The sequence below is a fragment of the Gopherus evgoodei genome, chromosome 1 (assembly GCF_007399415.2).
Source record: "Gopherus evgoodei ecotype Sinaloan lineage chromosome 1, rGopEvg1_v1.p, whole genome shotgun sequence".
NCBI lineage: Eukaryota > Metazoa > Chordata > Testudines > Testudinidae > Gopherus > Gopherus evgoodei.
Window position 1 is genome coordinate 23,433,619 of NC_044322.1, and position 26,239 is coordinate 23,459,857.

Here is a 26,239-nt window from a genome sequence, read left to right on the forward strand (position 1 = left end):
CTTCTCCTAAACTGTTGTGCAGTGTGAGTATGTGCTGTTAAACAGTTATTACCATCCACCCCAGAAGTGGCTGCATTTAATGTTGGGTAAAATGGCGTTGGTTTTATGACGACAGAACTTCTCTGTTTCACATCCTGTATGTAGTTTACTTTGGAACAAAGGCTGCTTTTTAATGAGGCCTTAGATTGTTATTAACCATGCAATAATGAGGTAAGGAAATAATAAAAAAGCCCCTTCTCTACATAAACAGGTTTCTTGTGCTGTACCTCTGCTACACTTCAATCTAAAATCACAGAAGTGTATAGGCCTTACCAGGCTGACCATCATAAAAACCAGCTGTATCACATCAGTGTACGCAACTGAGTATAGTCCTCCCAGTAAAGTGTAGAGTATAACAGTACATGCTGAAATGATGATAGCTAAATATCCTCTGATATCCAAGATCACACTCATTGTAGCCCCTGCAAAGAAAGACAACTTTATATATATACTCACACACCCAGACGAACATACATACATACATACGTAACCAGGTGTATACGTAACTGTGGGTTACACAGACACACACTATAATTAAACAGTTGGCACCATGCCAGTCACAGAACTACAATCAATACTCCTGTTATAAACCAAAACTTGATGCAAGGAGTCTTCATGCATCTCATGGAGCAGAAGTTATTATACAATTTTTTAAATTTTCTTTTAAATGACTCCCCAACATGGTGGCGGTTGTGAATATTCCATTTTTACAGTTTGGTCAGTACTAAAATTTGGCTAGCCTCAAGCAGTGCAACAAAGCGTCCTCAGTCTCAGTGTTCCGTTTCCCTTTTGATTCCTCTGTGAGTGGAAACGCCAAGGACCAATTTCAGAAATGATACCTGAGATAGTATAAAGGAGTTTAAGGAAGTCTAAGTTGGTGTCATTTATGCACCCAGAGGCTGGAAAGGAGTGTGAGTTAAAGTAAGATGAGGCATACTTAAGTTACATCCTCCTGTGAGTTGGTTTTCTTGCTACAGTCCTATCTTCCTGCTCCGTCAGTGTGTAAGTTACACCAGCTTAAACTCCTCTAGGCTCCTTCAAACCCACTTACACCCACTTACCAATGTGTAACAGTCAGAGGTGATGTGTAAAGTGGCTTTAGCCCAGAAAAAAATCTTTGGTGAAAGATATCCTCAGTATTCCACATTTCCCATCCATACAACATCCACATACTTTCTCCTCCGACATCTAAATCCCTAGACTCTCAATCTGGTCATTCTGTCTGGGTTTCCTAGGAATTTAAGAATTGCCCGACTCTGTCAGAACAGTGCTCCATCCTACCCAGTATTCTGCCTTTGACAGGTGACCAGTACCAGATGCTTCAGAGGAAAGTGGAAAAAAACTTGAAATCATTGAATATCTTATTCACACAGAAAGCTCCTTAACCCTGCCAGTTAGAAGTTGGCTTATGTCTTGCAGTCTGAGGGCTTATCCTATTCAAACATTTGTTCTTTTGGAAAAAAACTAGCATAACTCTGGATATATTTATTATCCATATAAATAGCTAATTGTTTTCTGAATCCTGGTAACCTCTGGGACGCAGTGAGCAGTTTTCAGGTATCTAAAAGGGTGTCATCAGGAGGAGGGAGAAAACTTGTTCACCTTAGCCTCCAGTGATAGAACAAGAAGCAATGGGCTTAAACTGCAGCAAGGGAGATTTAGGTTGGACATTAGGAAAAAGTTCCTAACTGTCAGGGTAGTTAAACACTGGAATAGATTGCCTAGGGAAGTTGTGGAATCTCCATCTCTGGAGATATTTAAGAGTAGGTTAGATAAATGTCTATTAGGGATGGTCTAGACAGTATTTGGTCCTGCCATGAGGGCAGGGGACTGGACTCGATGACCTCTCGAGGTCCCTTCTTGTCCTAGAGTCTATGAGTCTATGATATCTTGTGACAATGAGTTCCACAGCTTAAATGTGCATTGTGCAAAAGTATTTCCTTTTATCAGTATTACATTTGCTGTCTTGCACTTTCATGGAACGTCCTATTCCTCTTGTATTATGGAGAGGGTGAATAGAAGTTCTTAACCTACCTTCTTTAGGCCACTCATTATTTTGTTACTTTTAGCATGTCCCATTTTATTTCCTCCCCCTGTAGGGTAAACAATCATTTTATTCTTTCTTCACATGGAAATTTTGCCTGGCCCTTAATTATTTTCATTGCCTGTCTCTGAAAACTCTCTTTACAAGCTTTGGCAAGGCACCTTCTCAGTCTCCTCAGCCTCCGCTGCTTTTAGCCCTGGCGAGACTGGCTTGGGTAATGTGGTCCCCCTTGGGACACAAGGGAAGTCTGTTTCTTCTTTCCACCAGTCCTTTTTAGCATATTTTCCTCCCTTGTGGGAGAGAATACTGCCTCTCCTCCTGGTGAGGCTCGCTGTCTTGCTGCTCCTAACCTCCTGGCAGCAGGGCTCCTTCTCTCTCTTCTCTTCCCCTTCCTTCCCTTCAGGGGAGGGTTTAAAAAGGTCTCAGGCAGCCATTAGTTGGAATCAGGTGATTCTAATTAACTTCAGGTAGCTCCCTCTCAGCTGATTCTAATTGATATTTTGATAACCCCTTCTCAGCTGAACCTGATTGACCCGTAGTTCCCCCCCCCCCATTGATAGGGAGGAGAGCCTCTTAACCCTCTGAGACTCATTTCTACCCTTCCCTTGCAGCTGTCTGTCCTGAGTTTATCACAACGTCTTCTCAGAAAAAAACACCCCAACAAACCATTCCTATTTTTCTATCTTCCAATTTAATTCTTTTCAACATCTCAGTTTTCCTTTTTTGACACTTCCCCTGGTCTCTCTCATCTTCTGTCTCTCATCCTCTTCTCCATCTGTTTGTACCTGTGCCCACCTCTTTCACTCTTTCTCTGTGTCTCCTATTTCCTAATCAAGTCCCCCTGCTCATTTCTTTAGCTCTCCACTTTATATCCCCGAGTCATCCTCCTTTTTATTCCCTTCACGCACCTCCAGTCCTTCTCTTCCCTCTTTTGTCCTACCTCAGGGCTGGTCTACACTGGCGGGGAGGGGATCGATCTAAGATACGCAACTTCAGCTACGTGAATAGCATAGCTGAAGTCGAAGTATCTTAGATCGAGTTACCTACTATCCTCATGGCGTGGGATCGATGTCCGCGGCTCCCCATGTCGACTCCGCTACTGCCGTTCGCATTGGTGGAGTTCCGGAGTCAACAGGAGCACGTTCAGGGATTGATATATCATGTCTAGATGAGACGCGATATATTGATCCCCGAGAAATTGATTGCTACCCGCCAATACGGCCGGTAGTGAAGATGTACCCTCTGTTGCTCTTTCTTATTAAGAGTGCTGCCACAGCTTCCCCTTTCTTTCCCAATGGCGAGTGTGTTAAGAGCGAGGCTGTTTCTCTGCTTTTCCGTCTCTGCTTCTCCACTGTGTCATTTTGTCCCTGCTTCTCTCCCCCTTATGGGGCTTCTTCGCCACGGGATCCATGGACAGATTTAGGCCACACCCATGCTGTAGCCGTCAGAATCCAGCTACTTGTAATGGACTTCCTGTAGTGTGCTAGCTACCCGTTTGAGGAGAAAGCAAATTTCCCTTTATTATCATGCTTTGTGGCAGGGGTATAAATTTAGCACAAGTGGATTTCCCACTGATGTCAATGGCAGGTTTGCACAGGGTGGAAGTATGTAGTAGCTAAATACTTAGTTTTTATCATTATTTGTTCAGTATCTTTTCATCACCTTCAGCATCACTGAGAGGGAGAATATTCTACCTTTAACATCACTGCTATTTCTACCCTTTGTAACCCTTCCTTCTCAGTCCTCCTTTCTCCCTGCCACTCTTCCTCTCACTCTCCATGATAATTTTTGTTTAGTCGAAAACCGAATTTTCCATTGGACAAAAAACTTTTGATGGGAAAACTTTGCCCTGTCCTAGGTCACATAGAAAGTTTCCTTTGCAAACATGAGGGCTACAAATCTATGTGTTTGTCATCCTTGCCCTCAGGGAACCGCTGCCCAGTACTAGAACAAAATTAACCCCACCTTTATATTAAATAAAACACTACAGTGTTCTCTCTGCAGAAGTAGTCCAAACACTCTGCAGCAGTGGTTCAGATACTACAGCTTACAGTTGTATAATAACAGGTCTATGGGTCTTTTGTGTGGATTTGTATTGTTTATTTCCCTATTATGGTTGAATAGTTGTGTTCTGTTCAAATTTCTGTGTATCTGCACAAATACTATAAGGATCCAGAGACTACTGGCTCTTAAAAAAAAGCTACATGATGCGAGCGGAAAAGGAAATCTATTCTGAATGAGTGTATGTATAAGATATCTACTTACCTAAAGCAGAAAGAATAGCTGCAAACCAAAATACATCTCCTATCAATGCTGGAAGAAAGAGAAGGGTTCCCATAGTGTTCCCATAGGTTTCTTGGAGGGGGTCCATCATTGTCACATAGCTTTTGGATCGCATTGGATTTACAAAAAAGAGGCCCCCTAGCAAAAATCAAATGACAAGGTGAATTATTATTTTAATCATTGCCTAAGAAGCAAACAAGAATGGGGCCTCATTGTGCTAGGTGCTGTACAGACACAGAGTAATAAACAGTCCCAGCCCCAAAGAGCTTATAATCTAAATAGACAAGACAGACACAGGAGAGGAAAAAGGCTATAACAGACAGAGTGAACAATATGGTAGCTGCAAACTTCATGTTAGTTCTACGATTTTTAATATATTTAAACTACGCATTTAATTATGTATAGAGTATCTCCTGATCAGAACTATCTTGTCTTTCTAGAGAATGTCAGCATTAAAACTAAGAGATATACATTATATCATATCCTTTCACAAATGTCTTCCTAATAAAAATTGGCTGGTTTCCTCTCTCTTCCCCAAAACATTCATGGGTCACTATTACCAAGTTGTTTATTTTTTACATTAAGCCCATCATTACATTGACTTTACTTCAGAGTAGAGATGAAAGACCAATTCAGAAGCACAGAAAATCATTGTTTTGTGTGTGTTTAGAAATCAAACATGATAAGAGGTTAAAGTTGACTCTAATCCAGAATTTTTTCAGATTTTCCATAATGGTACTGAGAGGGCATACACGAGTGTTAGAGATGGAAGCAACCCAAACCATGGGGACTCCAGGTGCCTCCACCCACCACAAGTGGTGGAGAATGCAGGCAGTTTATGCCTGATACAAGGGGGGGAAAAGCCCACAGAGGGAGACAGAGCTCAGTAGCTCTGAGCAAGATAGAACCTGAACAGTGGTATAAGTGGCCAGCAGAGAAGCAGCAGCAGCAAGCAACTCTGCAGCAACGGACCACCCAGGAGCAAGTTCACATGATGCAATGGCACCTGCTGCTGAGGGAGTTGATGACCCAGCAGCAGGAGTTCCACAGGAGATGACACAGTGTACTGTGCCAACCCTGCACTCCTCAGAAGTCCCTGCTGGACACAGTACTGCCATAGTGGTTTCCCCACACCAATACTCGTGAAGCTAAACAAGATGGGGCCAGACAATGATGCTAGGGCCTTTTAAATTACCTTTGAGAAAGTAGAATGAGCTTTCTGGTGGCCCCTGAGCAGTGGGCTTTGATTTTTGGCTCTATACTTGACACGTCCAGCACAGGTGGCCTACCATAATCTGGATTTGGAGCAGACTAGATTATAAACAAGTAAAGTCTGGCTTTTTGAACTATTTGGACATTTCCTGGGAAACTCACTGTTTATCTTTTAGGTCCAAAACCCCTCCCAAGGGGCCTAGACCCTCGGTAGTAGCTCAGTGTTCGAAGAAATACTGTTGGAAATGGCTCCACCCAGAAGAAAGGTCTCGGGCTCAGGTTGCTAAATCAATTGTGACCGAATAATTTGTAAGGATATTGGCAGCAAAAGGCAGAGAGTGGGTACTGGACCATGACCTAGGACTTTGTCAGATACAGTATGGTTAATGGAGAGTTTTCTAGAGACCAAAGGGCCGCTAGAGACAGAATTTCTCAAGAAATCCTAGAATACTCAAGGAGTTAATAGAAGAGGTATCTGAGCCTCTAGCTATTATCTTTGGGAAATCATGGGAGACGGGGGAGATTCCAGAAGACTGGAAGGGGGCAAATATAGTGCCCATCTATAAAAAGGGAAATAAAAACAACCCAGGAAATTACAGACCTGTTAGTTTAACTTCTGTGCCAGGGAAGATAATGGAGCAGGTAATCAAAGGCATCATCTGCAAACACTTGGAAGGTGGTAAGGTAATAGGGAATAGCCAGCATGGATTTGTAAAGAACAAATCGTGTCAAACCAATCTGATAGCGTTCTTTGATAGGATAACGAGCCTTGTGGATAAGGGAGAAGCGGTGGATGTGATATACCTAGACTTTAGTAAGGCATTTGATACGGTCTCGCATGATATTCTTATAGATAAGCTAGGAAAGTACAACTTAGATGGGGCTACTATAAGGTGGGTGCATAACTGGCTGGATAACCGTACTCAGAGAGTAGTTGTTAATGGCTCCCAATCCTGCTGGAAAGGTATAACAAGTGGGGTTCCGCAGGGGTCTGTTTTGGGGCCGGTTCTGTTCAATATCTTCATCAACGATTTAGATGTTGGCATAGAAAGTACGCTTATTAAGTTTGCGGATGATACCAAACTGGGAGGGATTGCAACTGCTTTGGAGGACAGGGTCAAAATTCAAAATGATCTGGACAAGTTGGAGAAATGGTCTGAGGTAAACAGGATGAAGTTCAATAAAGATAAATGCAAAGTGCTCCACTTAGGAAGGAACAATCAGTTTCACACATACAGAATGGGAAGAGACTGTCTAGGAAGAAGTATGGCAGAAAGAGATCTAGGGGTCATAGTGGACCACAAGCTTAATATGAGTCAACAGTGTGATACTGTTGCAAAAAAAGCAAACGTGATTCTGGGATGCATAAACAGGTGTGTTGTAAACAAGACACGAGAAGTCATTCTTCCGCTTTACTCTGCGCTGGTTAGGCCTCAACTGGAGTATTGTGTCCAGTTCTGGGCACCGCATTTCAAGAAAGATGTGGAGAAATTGGAGAGGGTCCAGAGAAGAGCAACAAGAATGATTAAAGGTCTTGAGAACATGACCTATGAAGGAAGGCTGAAGGAATTGGGTTTGTTTAGTTTGGAAAAGAGAAGACTGAGAGGGGACCTGATAGCAGTTTTCAGGTATCTAAAAGGGTGTCATCAGGAGGAGGGAGAAAACTTGTTCACGTTAGCCTCTAATGATAGAACAAGAAACAATGGGCTTAAACTGCAGCAAGGGAGATTTAGGTTGGACATTAGGAAAAAGTTCCTAACTGTCAGGGTAGTTAAACACTGGAATAGATTGCCTAGGGAAGTTGTGGAATCTCCATCGCTGGAGATATTTAAGAGTAGGTTAGATAAATGTCTATCAGGGATGGTCTAGACAGTATTTGGTCCTGCCATGAGGGCAGGGGACTGGACTCGATGACCTCTCGAGGTCCCTTCCAGTCCTAGAGTCTATGAGTCTATGAGTCTATAAGACCTTGATGCCACACAGGACAGGCTTGAGAGAAACCTGTGAAGGCAACCTCAAAGTGGTAACACCCACTCTGAGAGGTCCACCCTTGGGGATGTCCTCCAGGATGATCAGGTCAGCCATTAGGCCATGGGAAGAGCAGTGGGGAACAAGAGGGTCAGGTTCAGACATGATACTCCCAGTGGAACCATCAGTTATCTCAAGCAGCTGAATCAGGACCTGCAGAACAGATGCTGGCCCCTACTCCATGGCCGAGTTCACCTCCAGCTAGAACGGTTACTGTCAGTGCCCCTGGGTGACTTGCTACTCTTCTGGACAGACAGGACACATAAAGAAAGGATTCTCTCTTAATGAATGTGAGTACGACCAGGGTTCTGGACTGCAGAAACCAGTGCACAGAAAATGGCACCCCTCAAGTTAACAGTGCTGATGATGATCCAAGAGAAAAGAGTTCCAAGACTCTGGGACTCCAGCTGTAGGCGACAACGTCCCCCAGAAAGTTGATTTACCCACAGTGTATATATGGCAACATGAAAACATACCCCAGCCAACATTTATAGCTGACCCTGTGGACATGTTCTAAAGTAGCTGTAGCCCTAGCCAAGAAATTGGCCTAACTTATAATCATAAGCTGGGACTGGCTATTTTTTGGCAAGTTGTTACTGTATGGGTCTGTCTAGTGAATGGGGTTCAGGGTCAGTTGTTGCAGCGTGACTCTCAAAGCCTTGTAAACCTCAGGGAACTAGAAGACCCTCAAAGAAGGAACATCATGAGCAACATGATCGTCAACCCCCACAGAGAAGGAAGAGGTTATCAACCTTGATGAGGAAGTGCTCCTACAGGGCAGGAATTTTGTTCAGGAACAAAAAAGCAATCCTACACATATAGCCAATTGTCCATGCATATAATCAATTGGCATTTATAAATGAGGAAGTAATGGCACATCAGAGGGTCAAGCAGTATCCATGCTTCGTGGTTAAGAAAGAGCAGCTGTACTGAGTTGAAAGAGATCCATGAATGGGGTAAGAAAGGCCAAGCTGCTGGTGCTGCACAAGTATCACTGGACAGTATTGCTATCTGAGCACAACCTCCCATGTGCTGGACACCTGGGAAGAGAGAAAACACTGTCACGAGTACTAGCTTGATTCTACTGGTTGGGCGGCACCAGGAGGTGAGAGGATACTGCTCCTCCTGCCTGGAGTGCCAGCTGTTCAGCAGCAAGGGGGCTCCCTGTGGTCCCTTTGACCTTGATTGAGACACCCTTTGAAAGAATTGGAATGGACATAGTTGGGCCCCTGGAAAGGACCATTTTGGGGCACTAGTACATATTAGTAATTTTTGACTATGTGACAAGCTCCCCAGAGGCTGTTCCCCTTCACTCAGTGAAAGCTACAGTGATAGACCTAGAGCTCCTGAACCTCTTCTGATGCATGGGATTTCCCTAGGGAAATCAGCTCAGCTCAAGGGACTAACTACACCTCCCAGCTGATGCGCTGGAGAAATTCCCTAGAGAAAGGTTACTCGATTATTGAAAAAGAGCTGCTACCAATTAAACAGGCCATGGATTCCCTGAGGTATTACCTGCTGGGCAGCCCCTTCTCCTTGATCATGAATCATGTTCCTTTATGCTGGTTCCATACCATGAAAGACTTGAACTGTGCATAATGTGATAGTACCTCGTGCTACAGCACTAGAGTTTCAGGGAGCAACACTGGGTGGGAAAGGCCCATGCTAATGCTGATTTTTTTTTTCACCGGACGTCAGAGATGGAGGCAGCCCTCCCCAGACCACTCTCCCAACTTGAGTGGGCTATGTGAGGGGGCACACCCTCTCTTTATCAAGGAGGAAGCTAACAAGCTCTTCTGGGCTTGGCCAGCACTATCTAGACACACCTGCAAGGCTTCCTGTGCCTGGTGGGGGAGGAAAGGGGAACCCTGCCACAGGAAGGGGCAGTTAATTGGGGAAGCTGCAGTGCCTCAGACAGCTGATTACAGAGCTCTATCAGTGAAGAGGGAGACAGTCACTGACCTAGACGCTCCTGAGACAGCCTGGACTAGGTACACATCAGGTGTCACCAAAAGGGGGCGGGGCATCTAAGGAGGGATTCTAACTCTGATCAGGATGATTAAAAGTCTATAAACAACCTGGGACCCAGAGGAGTGACAGAAAGACTGCCCAAGAGACTGAGCATCTATTTTTTTCTTTTTCCTGTCTTTACTTTGTTCCTCCCTGCCCTTGGATAGGGGGACAGGAACTCTTTTTTGGACAAAATCTTGTATACTCCGAGCAGCGGAAGGACTTTGTCAGTTCCAGAAATGCAAGCAACCCAAACCATAGTCTCAAGGGGCTCCCACCTATCACAGGGAGATGCATTTCTTAGCTCAGCTCCCTCAAGCATGTATAAACCCATCTTTGTCTGGCTGAGTTAATTTTGCCTCAGAAGAGTGCAATATAGTAGAAGAAACTGTTCACACCAAATGCAGTAGGTGGTGCTCTTCCCTCTAAGTCAAATTTAAGCAAAGATACTGCCATAGCTAGGTTGACCTAACTGTGCAGCGTGGACCAGGCCCAAGTCTTTCTCTTATTAGAGGATAACAAAGAAAACCTTGGAATCACAAAGATGAATGCTTATCCTCTTTGCTGTTCCACCCTCTTTTGTCATTTCCTTCATCTATTATGGCCATCTATTTACAGTGTAAGCTCCCCAGAGCAAGGGGCCTATCTTCTGTCTGAAGTGCCTAGCATGCTGTTGGTGCTATATAAATGCTAACAGATAATGGGCAAAATCTTGAATTCCGTCCTCAAGAACATAAGAACAGCCATACTGGGTCAGACCAAAGGTCCATCAAGCCCAGTATCCTGTCCTCTGACAGTGGCCAATGGCTGCTACCCCAAAGGGAATGAACAGACAGGTTATCATAAAGTGATCCATGCCTGTCACCCAATCTCAGTTTCTGGCAAACAGAGGCTAGGGACACCATCCCTGCCCATTCTGGCTAATAGCCATTGATGGACCTATGCTCCATGAATCTATCCAGCTCCCTTTTGAACCCTATTATAGTATTGGCCTTCACAACACCCTCTGGCAAGGAGTTCCAGAAGTTGACAGTCCGTTGCATAAAAAAATACTTTCTTGTGTTTGTTTTAAACCTGCTACCTACTGATTTCATTTGGTGGCCCCTTGTTCTTGTATTATGAGGAGTAAATAACACTTTCTTATTTACTTTCTCTATAGCACTCATGATTTTATAGATCTCTATCATATCCCCCCTTAGTCACCTCTTTTCCAGGCTGAAAAGTCCCAGTCACATTAATCTTTCCTCATATGGAAGCCGTCCTATACCCCTAATAATATTTGTCGCCTTTTTCTGAACCTTTTCCAATTCCAATATATCTTTTTTGAAATGGGGCAACCACATCTGCACACATTATTCAAGGTGTGGGCGTACCATAGATTTATATAGAGGCAATATGATATTTTCTGTCTTATTATCTATCCCTTTCTTGATGATTCCCAACATTCTGTTTGCTATTTTGACTGCTGCTGCACATTGAGTGGATGATTTCAGCAAACTAGTCACAATGACTCCAAGATCTTTCTTGAGTGGTAACAGCTAATTTAGACCCCATCATTGTACATGTATAGTTAGGATTATGTTTTCCAATGTGCATTACTTTGTGTTTATCAACATTAAATTTCATCTGCCATTTTGTTGCCCAGTCACCCAGTTTTGTGAGATCCTTTTGTAGCTCTTCGCAGTCTGCTTTGGACTTAACTATCTTGAGTAGTTTTGTATCATCTGCAAATTTTGCCCCCTGACTGTTTACCCCTTTTTCCAGATCATTTATGAATATGTTAAATAGGACTGGGCCCAGTACAGGTCCCTGGGGGACACCACTATTTACCTCTCTCCATTCTGAAAACTGAAAACTCCATTCAGAAAGTTTCCCTTGACTTCAGTAGAACTGTGTCTGAGTAAGTACTGAGCAAAGACCTCAAGTTTTGGCCCAACAATAATAAATAATAAATAAATAGTATTAATTATTATTTTTAATAATAATAATAATAATTAATAATTTAAGGTGATGGTCTTGCATCTTGGAAGTCACTGGGAGTTTTGTCACTGAGTTGAGGTGAACAAGGCTAGGGCTTCATAAGTAATAGGTTGCTGGGGTCTAAACCAACACTTATTGAAGTCAATGAAAGTCTTTCCATTGGCTTCAATGGGATTAGGCATAAATGAGTAGAACTTTCACATTCTGATTTGGACTCTGGTATCTGGTGTGCTGATAGGACAGTGTCTGGGGCCCAATAAGGGATAAAATATTAATAAAACCTTTGTTCAGTGTTACAACATTAAATAGTTATGTGCAGTTCAGGTATTCAGGTTTAGCTGGCTTGTTTCCACTATAACAACCACTGTTAACCATTTTTAAATCTTTTATTAAAAACGTAACTTCCCTCTAGACTAACACAAGCCCAGCACATTGTCTTATCAGTCACTCAGACCTGGCAAACTTGTACCTTTGTCAGGCTGTCTAAGGCCGCTGCTTTTAGCTGCCTCTCTGGTCACAGGCTCACAGCAGTGTTTCAAAAGGTAGAGTTGTTTTGTCTGGCTAAACCAGGATCTTATTAGACAGATGATAGAATGAGAAAGATAGTCCAGAGAAGAGACAAGATAGAGAGGGCAAATAATATATGAGGGAGGTGGATGATGGCCAGAACCCAAATCTCAAAACTCAGGTGGTGGTCAAGATTTAGATGAAACTGGTGGAGGTGGTAATTTCATCTGGTTCTCTCTGGCTAAGTCTGCTCTGGTAGCCTTTCAGGATCAGGATGATTATAGCCTCATAGTATCAAGGTAGATCCTGAGGCCCCAGTGTAAGGCCTGAGGCCTTTTTCTGCAGCCATTATAGGAGAGCAGTAGCCATGAGCCAAGAAGCAGAAAGTCACATCCTCACATTCCGTCTAAATTACATTAAAATAATGTAATATCGGGCTGTTAAGAAGCAGATCCTGTTCTAATAGTAGCCACCATCGCCAGATAAAAAAACAGATATTAAGATGTTTAAAGAAAACTTTGTTTAATAGCATTCTGTCTGGCAAGGAATCAACAGCTGTGATTGTGAAATCTCTATTGTTTTCCCTTGATAGTCCTCACTTCTCTATTGTTTATCTGCATAGTTTCTGTCTGGTTCATTGTTTCTGTCTGTTACATAACTAATTTTGCAAGGTGTAACTCAACTAAAGTGGTGGGGCATGATTGGGTGAAGAATTGTTAGGATTGGTCAAAGAATTATTTTGTAATACTTCAGTAAAATGATTGGTTAAGCAGGACTCAAGTTTTACTATATAAACTGGGGTCCAAAAGAAAGTTTTTTGGAACCAGCTCCAGAACACAGCCCAAGATCAGGCTCAACACCTTGCCAACCATATTGTGCAGAAGCTGGAGTCCCTGGATGACCTGAACTTGACTGGCCAGCAGGAAAAGCTCATCAGCTTTATTGGGAGCAGTGAGCACTGTATGCGTAGCATGTGCATTTTGTTTTGGTGACTGTTAATAAATAGAGGTTAAGGATATTACTGTGTGAGGCTCTTTCACTGGTAAAACACCCTGCAAACTCCCAGTAAGTGAGATGAAGCTGTGGGTTAAGGGGAACAGCAGGGGAGGGGTCGGGGCTAGCTGAGCCAGGAGCTTGGGGGTCGGGCAGGATGGTCCTGTGGGCTGGATGTGGCCTGTGGGCTGTAGTTTGCCTACCTCTGCCTTAGAGTGTGGGGTTATGCCTTGAGCCCTAGGAACAGGGTAAAGGTGGGTGCCCCTATGGTGTGCGGGTAACCCCAGGAAATGATGGGAGAGGCAGCCATGATGGTAAAGTTCACCCCTACCAGTCCCAAAAATAAGTAGTGTCCAAGAAGGGGGTGCAACCTCATTTCACTAAAATTAACCAATAAAAATGCATTTTGGTGATTTAAATGAGAATAATTTTCTCCCATTTCTAGAATCTTTCAGTTTGTTGCTAAGCCAAAGCAGGAGTTTAACAGGATCCTTGAAGACCCGTCAACAGAGTTCTTTTAATATGAACAATCCAGTTTGTGCCTTTCTGTCTCCAACTTTTGCTGACTTTCATAATCACTTTTATGCAACCATTTGAGTTGGACAGCTCAGAATATAGGCATCTGGACAACAAGAAGGCTAAATTTTCATGTTGCTAAAACTGCTTTGCACTGAAAACATTTGAGAATTGTTGTTTTTACCAATGATAAAAGCTAGAACATATCCTGCTGGAGCCAGGACCCAGGCCAGCCCTCGTGTAGGGAGGTACACGATCTCAGCTGTCCCATTGATGTAGCCACCTCCAACCCAAGTCGCTGGAAAAAAAGAAAAGCAGGAGGAAACTGAGAAAAAGAAGAAATCATATGGCTACCATCATATTTTGTGCTAGAAGATAAGGCATATGAAGCAGGACCAAGCTTCTGCCCCCGCAGCTGCCTGGCCCTAGGGCCCCCTGTCATTGGGGGGCCCTTTGCCAGGGCAGCCTGTGTTTTGCTATAAATCTGCCTCTGCAGGCAATTGTCCTGCTTGCCCTCTAAAGTCAGCCCTGCACTTGCAACCCCCTTAAACCTACCCTGTAACACCCACCCACCTAGGGTTTGCAACCCCCCCCTCAGTTGAAAAACATTTCTCTAGAGGAGTTGATGTACCCCGTGGAAGACCTCTGCATACCCCCAGGGGTACACGTACCCCTGATTGAGAACCACTGTTCTAAGTAAACAATATTTTGCTTTGAGGAAGCTGCTTGATCTCTAATTACCACTGTTATTGCCTTGTAGGGTTGCCAATAGTCCCTTCTTAGAAGGGACGTCTCTTATTTCTTCATCTCTGCACAACAAGATCCGGAGTTGCTGACTGCAGCAAGAAATACCCCTGGTGAATGTTGGTGAGTACTGCTTATTATTAATATTATTCTTAATAATAATAATCATGAATATATTAATGATAATAATACCGGGAGGAGGGTGGGGCAGGGGTGCAAAGAAAACAGTCCATTATTTTTGAAATACAATGTTGTTAACCTTAATTTGTCCTAGAGGGAATAAGGCTGCAGGGTCTGAGCAGTCAGACCTGCTAAGGTGATCATGGCTGACACACCAGGAACTGCAGCCCAGCAGCTGGTCTAAGAGTGGGAGAAACCCATGTTTCCACACTAAGGCCATCACTTCTTTCTCAGACCTTGAAGGAGATATGCTTGGAGAGACCAGGAGGTGTATTATGTGCAATTAGCCCAGTAACCATTACTCTTAGCACCTCTGAAAATGAGGCCACTTCTATTTAGGTATGAAATATGAATTTAAGTGCCTACCTTGAGGAAACCATGTCTGAGAACTTTTGGCATATTGTCCAACTATTTCTTTAATGAATCAGAGCAAAAAATGAGTGAAGAATAAAGGCTTTTGTTGAGAAACAAAGCAGCTATGAGAGTCCTGATCATTTATTAAATAGCTGAAATCATCAGCAATGGCCATTACAGAAAGTTGTCTAAATTCTGCTGTCAGACTGCTTGCACAGCTGTCAGGGATTCCAGCCCCCTCAACACAGATCCTTTCCTTACCCCTCTTGGCAGCTACAGGCTTAGCTCCACCTTCCCCCATTCTCCCAGCAGGAGATACCAGATAATCTGAATGTAGGTACGACATCAAATGCTTAAACATTATACACAAAAAACTTTGTGATGGAACAGGTAAGATTATTACACAGCAACATAATTCTCACAACCCACAGAAGCAAGGATGTGACAATTTAAGTACCCTGAGAGTACTACCTGGCACAAACCTCACAATTACTATACCCCACATTTATCCACACGTTATACTCTCACTGGCACAAACCTCACAACTACCATACACACATTTATACACTCATGTCTCTGATGTAGTTAAGAGGCCAAATCTCATCTTAGGAAACCCTGTATCTGAATAGGGATGAGGTAGTCTGGTGGTAATGATGGACAGGTAAAGAAATGTAAAAGGAATGGAACAGAACATCCTGACCACTGAATTTCTGAACTTCCAGTATCAAATATTTCAGTGCCCTACAGAAGTGCTATCCAGTGGAGTAGAACTTTGAATCAGGTTTAAATGCTATCTGCAGGACAGATTCCCGTTTCCTTTCGTCCTACTTGGTAGGCAAACAAGGGAGTAAAATTGTAATTGGTTCCTTCCTATCCCTAGTTCAGGTAACTATTTTTAATCTGCCTCTGGGTGGTTCTATTGAACCTTCTGTTTACTTGCTCCAGGTGGGGTTGGATCAATTTGCTAGAGTTCTATTAACCAATCAGAGAGGTGGAAAATACCCTGTTAAGTCATTTAAGGCGCAAATGTATGAATGACTGACACTTTTCGTTGACTGCAATGGGCACTGAGGATGCTTGGCACTTTGTAGGAGGCATTTGAGGGAGATTTCTGAGGCGTTCAGTGTTGGGCGCCTAACTCCCCTTTGTGCCTTTGGAAATCTCCCCCTCAGTGACTTCCAGGATCAGGCCATAGCCAATGTTTCTGCCACACAATGTTCCCTTCTGTTTATTTTCTAAGGCTTTGTCCAGTTTTGAACATCTGCCTGCACTAGTGGGATCCGCTCCATCTGTTTGAGAGGCTGCTCCACAGTCTCAGTGAGAAGACATTCTGCCTGATATTCAGCCTTATTTGTCATTTCTTCTAGTGCAGGGGTTCTCAAACCGGGAGTCAGGACCTCTCAGGGGTTGCGAGGTTATTACATGAGGGATCGCGAGCTGTCAGCCTCCACCCCAAACTCTGCTTTGCAGCCAGCATTTATAATGGTGTTAAATATATTTAAATATGTTTTTAATTAAGGGGGGGGGTTGCACTCAGAGGCTTGCTGTTTGAAAGGGGTCACCAGTACAAAAGTTTGAGAACCACCGTCCTAGTGAATAGAGGGCTCAACTTATTTGATTACACTTATGTGTAAGAACTGAGCAGAATTTTCAACAGTTTGGGGTGGTGAAGCCTGTATGTGTTTCAATGGCAGACAGACACTTGTATTTCATACAATAACACTTCTCATTTACATAGCAGCTTTTTCTGAGAATCTCAAAACACTTCACAGAGGTACTGATATTGTACTGTACTGTTATGGGGTTGAGAACAGAGACCATGATACTTAGTTCCCTGATCCTAACCCCTAGATGGCACTGCCTCCAGGATATAAGAGATAGAAGGGGGAGGATTTCTGACATGATCATAGAATCATAGAATATCAGAGTTGGAGGGGACCTCAGGAGGTCATCTAGTCCAATCTCCCGCTCAAGCAGGACCAATCCCCAACTAAATCATCCCAGCCAGGGCTTTGTCAAGCCTGACCTTAAAAACCTCTAAGGAAGGAGATTCTACCACCTTCCTAGGTAACCCATTCCAGTGCTTCACCACCCTCCTAGTGAAAAAGTTTTTCCTAATATCCAACCTAAACCTCCCCCACTGCAACTTGTGACCATTACTTCTTGTTCTATCATCTGGTACCACTGAGAACAGTCTAGATCCATCCTCTTTGGAACCCCCTTTCAGCTAGTTGAAAGCAGCTGTCAAATCCCCCCTCATTCTTCTCTTCTGCAGACTAAATAATCCCAGTTCCCTCAGCCTCTCCTCATAGGTCATGTGCTCCAGCCCCCTAATCATTTTTGTTGCCCTCCACTGGACTCTTTCCAATTTTTCCACATCTTCTTGTAGCGTAGGGCCCAAAACTGGACACAGTACTCCAGATGAGGCCTCACTAATGCTGAATAGAGGAGAATGATCACATCCCTCAATCTGCTGGCAATCCTCCTATTTATACAGCCCCAAATGCCGCTAGCTTTCTTGGCAACAAGGGCACACTGTTGACTCATCCAGCTTCTCGTCCACTGTAACCCCTAGGTCCTTTTCCGCAGAACTGCTGCCTAGCTACTCAATCCCTAGTCTGTAGCAGCGCATGGGATTCTTCCATCTTAAGTGCAGGACTCTGCACTTGTCCTTGTTGAACCTGCTCAGATTTCTTTTGGCCCAATCCTCTAATTTGTCTAGGTCCCTCTGTATTCTATCCCTACTCTCCAGCATATCTACCACTCCTCCTACTTTAGTGTTGTCTGCAAATGTGCTGAGGGTGCAGTCCATACCGTCCTCCAGATCATTAATTAAGATAAAAGCAACCAAGAATCCTGTGGCACCTTATAGACTAACAGACGTTTTGGAGCATGAGCATGAGCTTTCATGGGAGAACACCCACTTTGTCAGATGCATGACATGCATCTGATGAAGTGGGTGTTCACCAACGAAAGCTCATGCTCCAAAACGTCTGTTAGTCTATAAGGTGCCACAGGATTCTTTGTTGCTTTTACAGATCCAGACTAACACAGCTACCCCTCTGATAATTAAGATATTGAACAAAACTGGCCCCAGGGCCAACCCTTGGGGCACTCCACTTGATACCAGCTGCCAACTACACAACAGGAGCCACTGATCACCTGCTGATATCTTGTGCTACTGGAAAAAAAGAACAAACCCTGAGCGCCAATAAAATTAAAGTAGGTACATAGAAGAACAATTCCTCTAGCCAAAAAATCTGAAACCAAAGACACGTAGAAGACAGCTCCTTAGGTTAATTATATAATTAGAATTCACAACAGAATTTAAGAAACTCTTACTGATCTAAAATATAGATTATAAACTAGAACAGGAATTAATATTAAGAAACAAACTTACCAGCTGTGGTGAATAATCCCACAAAAATGTTCATGTTTCTGCCTCCCACCATGGCAACCTCACTTTGCTTTGCATTCTTCTCTTTCTTTTTGGTTTTCCAAGCAGCCCAAATCCCAGTTGCCAACATTATCACATAGAACACAATTGTGGCTACCAGACCGGGGATGTTTAGAGCCATTTTCTGCAAAAGGCTGTATTGTAAAATAATTCTGATCACCAGGACTACTGTGAAGCACCTCATAGAAGATTAAAAGTCTTATGACTGGAAAAGCATTAAGGGTTTTTGTTTTGTTTTTTATATACAAATGCCCTATTGTGGTGAATTAGCTCACATTGAATTCCTGCTGAATTGTAAGAACCCAGAGGAAGAAATAACAGTGGTCTCCCAAAGTGATAGGAATGATTACATGATCCCAAAACTGACATGCACTCAGCATGCCCCAGACTGGCGCCAAGAGGAACATGCTCTTTCCTTTCAGACTTTCACCCTCTTTTCAGACTCCGCCCTCAGTGAAGAAATAACCAGTCCTGCATCAGTAGATAGGTCAAGGAGAAGAGACATTTCTTGGATAAGGGCTAAATCCTGCTGTTATTAAAGTCAGTGGGAGCTTTGCTAATGACTTAAATGACAGCAGAATCCAGCCCCACATCAGCTGGGACATGACACAGACTATGAAATATGCACAAAATGAATACAAAATAAGACATCAAAGAATTTACAAACAAATGTGGTACTTGAACGAAATACCAGACTGAGGGCCTGATCCAAGGCACATAGACATCAATGGGAGTCTTTGCAATGATCTCAGTGGGCTTTGTATCAAGTCTTCAGAACCTGGGAGACTCCAGTCCTCTGTCCCCAGAAGAGATATAGCAAGGCAAGGTTTCCCCAGACTGCACTGCCAAAGTGCTTGTCCTGAGCAGAAGGGATCAGACTGCCCTTCCGAAGTCTGTCTTTTTAATTGTCACTAGGGATCGAATGTTTGTGGAGGCAAAAATTCAGTTTAAATCCACTTTGAAATCTGAATGAATATTCTCTGACAATTTCCCCACCCTATTTCCAGCTCTATTTGTGAAGAATCTAACCATTTTTTTTTTGGTGAACGGTTTTCCCCACATGTAATTAAACATCATATTGCTTTCAAGGGCTAGTCCATGTAATATAAAATAATAGATGACAGATCTAAAAGCGTTATCAACATGCCCCCTAAAACTCAGGACAGCTTTCTTCCCCGCATGGCCTGATCTCTGTGGCCCTGGCTTTTTTAAAAAAATGTTTGTCCTTGGTTTAGATTTTAAAAAACAGTTAAAAAAAGAAGAAAAAAAAGAGAAGGGTGGCGGGGGGAGGAGAAAAGAGTGTGTGTGTGTGTGTATAGAGCTGGAGTGAGGAAGGCTCCATATCTGTGGTAAAACTTTAAAAAGCAATCTTGGGGTTTGTTTTTTTTTTTATTTTTTTATTAAAACACATATGTAAACTCCCCTCAATTGCCAGTTTTCATATTCTTACCCAGTTGTTGTTTTGGTACTTAAAAAACACTATTTTTAAAAGAACAGGGTAGTATTTTAAGCCTTTTAGTTCACTAAACTTCTACAAAATATCCCTGAGGCCACGTCCACACTACAGAGTAAAATCGAAATTAATAAAATCGATTTTATAAAACAGATTTTATAAAATCGATTTTACGCGTCCACACTAGGGCACATTACTTCAGTGGTGTGCGTCCATGGTCCCAGGCTACCATTGATTTCCGGAACGATGCACTCTGGGTAGCTCAGTAAAAGAATGGGACCAATAACTTCGATTTCTGTCCACACTAACCCTAAATCGATATAGTAATATCGATTTTAGGGTTACTCCTCTCGTTGAGCAGGAGTACAGAAATCGATTTTAAGACCCCTTAAAATTGATTTTAAGTGCCTTGTAGTGTGGACGGGTACAGCGTTAAATCGCGTTAACGCTGTTTAAATCGATTTAACGCTCCTGTGTGGACCAGGCCTAAGAGGGGCCTTGTTTTGTTACAGCTCAGGCAATACTGCTTTTTCATAATAAACTTTACAAAAACATAATGCTTCAAATATATGGGAAGGAAAATAAACTTCTCTCTGATCCACTGGATTACAAAATAAGGGGGATATAAACTAGCTGTTACTAAGGTTCTGTGGTTTTTACTCTGGTGTGTTTTCTGCAAGCCCCTTTTTAATTAAAACACGCATGTAAAAATGTTAAATAAAGGGCTCTGTCTTTATATAGGCTTGTCTTTTAAAGTGTTTATTCCTCTACAAAACGTAATATAACTTTCACTTGCATATGTTAAAAAACAGGCAAAGAAGCAGCCTTCTTATCTCTGATCTACTGGTTTACAGAGGCTGTTTTTCCTGACAGCTGCTCTGCTGCAAAAGCCTGCTGTCCTTACTAAAAATGACTGGTGATAGCCTAAACCTAGGGGAAAAAAACTTTTTTTTGTCACCATACATTACTTTTATAACCCTAAACTGTTCATGCATGCTCTTTTTTTATTAAAACACCTATACCGAAGGACTGTGCCTTCATTTTGGCATGTCTTTTACCTCTCTTTGCTAAAAAGTGGGGAAAGAAGCAATCTTCTTCTCTCTAATCCAGTGGTTTACAAAATAAGGGGAATATAAACCGTCTGTTACTAAAAACCTGGGGTTTTAAGCCTAGGATGCTTCTGCCTGCTCTTTTTTTATTACAACACATACAAAAGGGTTGTGTCTTAGGTTTGTCTTTTCGAGTCATTATCCCTTTGCAAAACTTAATGTAATTTTAACTTATGTTTGTTAAAAAGTTTGGGAAAGAACCAGCCTTCTTACCTCTGATCCACTGACTCACAGAGGCTGCTTTGCTAACAGGCGCTTTACTGCAGTTTCACATTGCTTTTACTAAAAAATAACCTCTGTTAGTTTAAAACCTAGGGGAAAACTTTTAAAAATTGTTTGTTACTAAAAGCTTATGGTTTTAACTTTTCTAAAAATCCCTCTGCCTGCTCTTTTTCATTGAAACACTTATGCCAAGGGAGTTAAATAAAAAAATGTGTCTTCATTTAGACATGTCTTTTCAAGTGTTTATACCTTTACAAGACTTTCACTTCTATTTGTTAAAAAGTGAGGAAAGAAGCAATCTTCTTCTCTCTAATTCAGTGGTTTACAAAATAAGCGGTTTATAAACTGTCTGTTACTAAAAACCTGGGGTGCTTCTGCCTGTTCTTTTTTTATGACAACACAAATATCAAAGGGATGTGTCTAAGGTTTGTCTTTTTAAGCCATTATCCCTTTGCAAAACTTAATGTAATTTTAGCCTGTGTTTGTTAAAAAGCAGGTAAAAAAGCAAACTCCTTCTCTGTGATCCACTGACTCACAGAGGCTGCTTTGCTAACAGGAGCTTTGCTGCAGCTTCACATTGTTTTTATTAAAAAATAAAATCCTGTTAGTTTAAAACCTAGGGGGAAAAGTTTAAAAAATGGTGTGGGTTACTATAAGCTTATGGATTTAACTTTTATAAAAACCTCTCTGTAAAAGGTCTACATGGGAAAATGCTGGGGGATCTGTTTCTTTAGATATTAAAGAAAAAAACAGTTAAAAGGGAAGGGAGGGGGGAAAGGAGGGAGTTGGCTCTTGTTTAAAATCTTGGAACTCTAGGATTGGTTCAGGAAAATGAATTCTATGACGCTGCTGTAAAACCACCTCTGATTGGGCCGATCCAAAGGCGGTGATAACAAGTCTAAGAGGATCTGAACCAGAAAAGTTGCCTCATTCTACAGAAAGACGTAAAAGGTGAGAATTCTCTCTCTCTCTCTCTCTCTCTCTGACTCAATCATGTGCTGTCTATCTTTGCCCTTTGCAAAATGGCTTTCTTTTCCCTTTTCTTGTCATGTTCTTTCTTTTAACCTAGCCTGATTCTGAATGCTTTTCTATTCACTTTTTTACCCTGTGCTTACTAAACAGGCTCTGCCTGCTTCTCTCTCTGTCTCATTCAGATTCCACTATGTGCTCTCTATTTTTGCTCTTTGCCCTTTTTTCTTGTCCTGTTCTTTTTTTAACCTCTCTTATTTTCTTAACCTACACTGGTATTGAATAGTTTCAATGCTTTTTTATTCACTTTTTTTGCCCTGTGCTTACCAAACAGGCTTTGCCTTAGTCAATTCCCTTTTTAAACCTAGTTTTTAATCATTTTAAATGCTTTTTTCTTAGTACCCCTTTATAGCTTTTGGCCATGTGCTTACTAAACATGTTTTGCCTTAGTAAATTACCCCTTGTAAACCTAGTTTTTAATGTTTTTAATGCTTTTTTCTTAACCTATATTGGTATTCAATAGTTTCAGGCCTTTTTATTCACTTTTTTACTCTGGGCCTCCCAAACACGTTTTGCCTTTCCCTTTTTCAGCCTAGTTTTCAATATTATTTAACTTTTTTCTTAAACTAGCCCTTCAAAAACAAATATTTCCTTTTTTTTAATTCTATCTTTTTATTCTTTCATAACCAGCCTCTTTTCTTCAATAACTTACCTCTCTTCTTTCAAATTTCCTTTTTTTCCTCTAAACCTTACTCAGACTCTCTTTTTTCCTCTTTACACTCTCTCATACTCTTCTTTCAACCTTTTTCTCTCCATTTACCCAACCACCAACAAACACAACACTTCCTCTAGTCAAACACATACACTCACACATTTTTTCAAAATGGCCGATGGCACCACATTTTCGTGCCAACGGAAATGAGGGTGGGAAGGCGAGACATACGCCCTAAAAGGGGCATGGAAACCTGTCAAAATTTGGATGGTGATGAATGCTATTGAGTCTATTACTACTGTTCAGTTTCAATGTAATTATCACCATGTCTCTTCCCTACACTAGTTAAAAACCTCGGTATCCCAAAATATTGAATAATATTTCAAGAACTGTGCTTATCATAGCAATAGAAAAATAGATATTAAAAGAAAGAGCCAGGAGTCTTGGTATTTTATACTGTTAAAAACATAATCTGCAATATCCCTGCCTCCTCCAAAATCTTTGAGTTGGGGTTTTAATTAACAGCTGAAGATTTAAATTAACTTTAATTAAAACCAGCTATAAATAAATTCATGTGTTTAAAATTCAAATCAGAAAACAATAGCCTTACTTTCTTAATAATGTTTGACATTTATAGAGCACCATTATCCCCAAGAGCTTTACTATTTATCTCATCTCTATAATCTATCACCATTGTAATGCAATTGGCTCGTAGTGGGAGAGAGGTGGAATTTGGCTAAGGGCAGTAGATCCCAGCTCACTCCACCCACTCCTGGAAAGTGAGATACAAGATCTTTACTGTTTGTGCAAAGCTGATAGGATCTCAGTTTTCAAAGTCTCCTAAGAAAACATCACATACAGTAAATCTGCCAGATTCTCTGTTTGGGCCTGATCCTGCATACTCTCACCCATTTGACTACTCCCATTGATTTCAAAGAGACTGCTCACCTGAATAAATGGAGGCGACAAGGCAAGTCAGGTAGTAACTTTTATTGGACCAACTTCTATTGGTGAAAGAGACAAGCTTTCGAGTCCCACGGGGCTCTCTTCAAGCCTGGGCTAAACAATAAAGGCTTTTAGGACTGGACCTTTATCCATGATACCTCAGAAAAGTGAGAGACCAAACTGATCATAGTGTAATTTGAACCTGTGATTCCAGCAGTTGTCTTTCATCTCTGCATTTTTAGACCAGGTGCATCAACATGGTACCTGAGCACCTTAGGCGTTCACCTTTTCTCAATATGGAGTCCAGAGTGAGTCCGTAAATGATTCTGCACCTCAGTTTCCCCATCTGTAAATGGGAATAGTAAAACTCACCACCTTCCTTACGGGGGTGTTCTGGGGACTGATTTGTATCTGTGCAGTGCTCTGAAAATGGGAAGTGTGATATAAGCATTAAAGAGTGTGGCAAATGATTGTATCTTTGTGATTTTACAGTAAGGTTGGATCTTCATAAGTGGAAAACCCTCATTTCCCTCTGCTTATACAATAGCCAGCAGCATGAAACGCAGAAGTATGCTGAACTGACGTTTCAAGTCTGTCCTTGGGAAGTTATGACTATCCCAGTGTGATGTCATAAATAGGTTAAATATTTAAGGTCCTGGGCATCCTTTTAGGGAGGAATGGAGGGATAGCTCAGTGGTTTGAGCATTGGCCTGTTAAACCCAGGGTTATGAGTTCAATCCTTGAAGGGGCCACTTACTTAGGGATCTGGGGCAAAAATCAGTATGTGGTCCTGCTGGTGAAGGCAGGGGGCTGGACTCCATGACCTTTTAAGGTCCCTTTCAGTTCTAAGCAATGGATATATCTCCTATTATTATTATTATTATTTTCCCAAATAGGATATGGAAGTGGAACAACAGCAAAAGGAGAACAACTTGGTAGCAAATAATAGACATAATCATGTTTTGTTACAATGCAGTCCACTTGCCTTTCAGCCAAATGTTCCACAGCATGGTCCAGTGAAATGGATACTAGCTCGGGAGCTGAATTCTAGTCCTGTTTGTGTCATCAGTTAGTTCTGTGACCACCACACCACTTAATCTCATTGTGCCCTGGATTCCACATCTGTAAAACTCTTTTACCCAGCGTTGTAAAATTAATGAATGTGAAGTGCTGTGTGTGTTCTGAATATTGGTGTAATCTGACATGGTAGTTCCATGTTTGCTGTTCTCCCTACAACTATTATGGAACTGCGATGAGAACAAGCACCTTTCTACTACAAGGCCAGCCCTTGTTCCACCTCCACATCACAGTGCTAGCATGCTAATGGTTCTTTCTACTCAGCCCATTACCCAAAGAGATGAGTGCTTATTCCAAGCAAATGTAGCCCTTTGTAGCCTGCTGCTGAATGCACAGCCTGAGAGTTGGTATAGAGTCTTATTCCCGACAGCTTGACCTAACATCTTTTATACTGATTGGAGGAATAGTTAATGTTTCCAGAAGTGCTGTATATGTTTGCAGAGGTAGTTAGGACAAGAGTTGATGGAGGAATCTGTGATGGAGCCTAGCCAAGACCATGATAAAGGAGAGGAGGATATCCCAATTTCGTAGGGGCACTGGGGTTATCATTAGCAACACATACTGGGACAAAACTCAGTTGCCACTGTTGAGTTAATTTTGGTGGAGTAAATGGGCCCAGAGAGTCAAAGATGTTAACATAACCCTGTCACTGTACAGCACTAAACAGTTAAAGTTTAGGGTTTTGAGTACAGAGATTTTGGCCTGTTAGTTCCATGATGAATCCCTCATTAAAATCTTTATTACCTCATTACATATACAGAAAAAGAAGAAAAAAGAGCAAAAGCATTTTAAAGGTAAAATAGGAAGTCAGGCTTTCATTTTAACAATACCCTTTATTGCTTTTCCCTGTGGTTGTAGAGACTGTATATAAGGAAACCACCATTTGACAGTACGTTCAAGGGTGCTAAGGATGGTAATAACTATCCTTTCTGGAAGGAAAAGAGAAAAAGTTAATTGAGATAGGCTGGAGCTGTTGTTAAGTCTGATCCTGCTTCCTTGAAGACAAACGCACACAAAAGGCAGGGGAATATAGGCGCCAACTCTGTGGGTGCTCCAGGGCTGGGGCACCCACAGAAAAAAATTGGTGGGTGCTCAGCACTCACTGACAGCCAGCACCCCCCACACCTCTCGCCCAATGGCTGCCCCACCAATCAACTCCTCCCCATCCCTGCCCTCTGCAATCAGCTGTTCAGCGGCGTGCAGGAGGCACTAGGGGGAGAGGGAGGAGCAGGGATGGAGTGCGCTTGGAGGAGGGGTCAGAACTGAGTGGGAAGGGGCCGAGGGCAGAGGGGAGTGGGAAGAGGCAGGGTGAGAGCGGGAACTTCAGGGGTGGAGTGAGGGAGGGGACAGGGGCTGAGCTGGGGTTGAGCACCCCTGGGGAAAGGAGGAAGCTGATGCTTATGCA

At 42.3% G+C, this 26,239-nt stretch overlaps 1 protein-coding gene across 3 annotated transcripts in view; it reads right to left on the reverse strand.

The window, feature by feature from the left end:
• Positions 1 to 19,433, reverse strand: part of LOC115650136 (high-affinity choline transporter 1-like) — a 52,486-nt gene extending 33,053 nt beyond the window's left edge. The window contains exons 1-5 of one of the 3 annotated variants that reach the window (XM_030559611.1): positions 19,039 to 19,433; positions 18,291 to 18,471; positions 13,797 to 13,910; positions 4,349 to 4,504; positions 313 to 461 (exon numbers count right to left, since the gene is read on the reverse strand). In XM_030559611.1, coding sequence (XP_030415471.1) covers positions 313 to 461; positions 4,349 to 4,504; positions 13,797 to 13,910; positions 18,291 to 18,468 — 597 coding nt within the window. In that variant the 5' untranslated portion in view covers positions 18,469 to 18,471; positions 19,039 to 19,433. The other 2 variants (XM_030559601.1, XM_030559619.1) reach the window with 2 other exon arrangements.
• Positions 19,434 to 26,239: the final 6,806 nt, after the last annotated feature.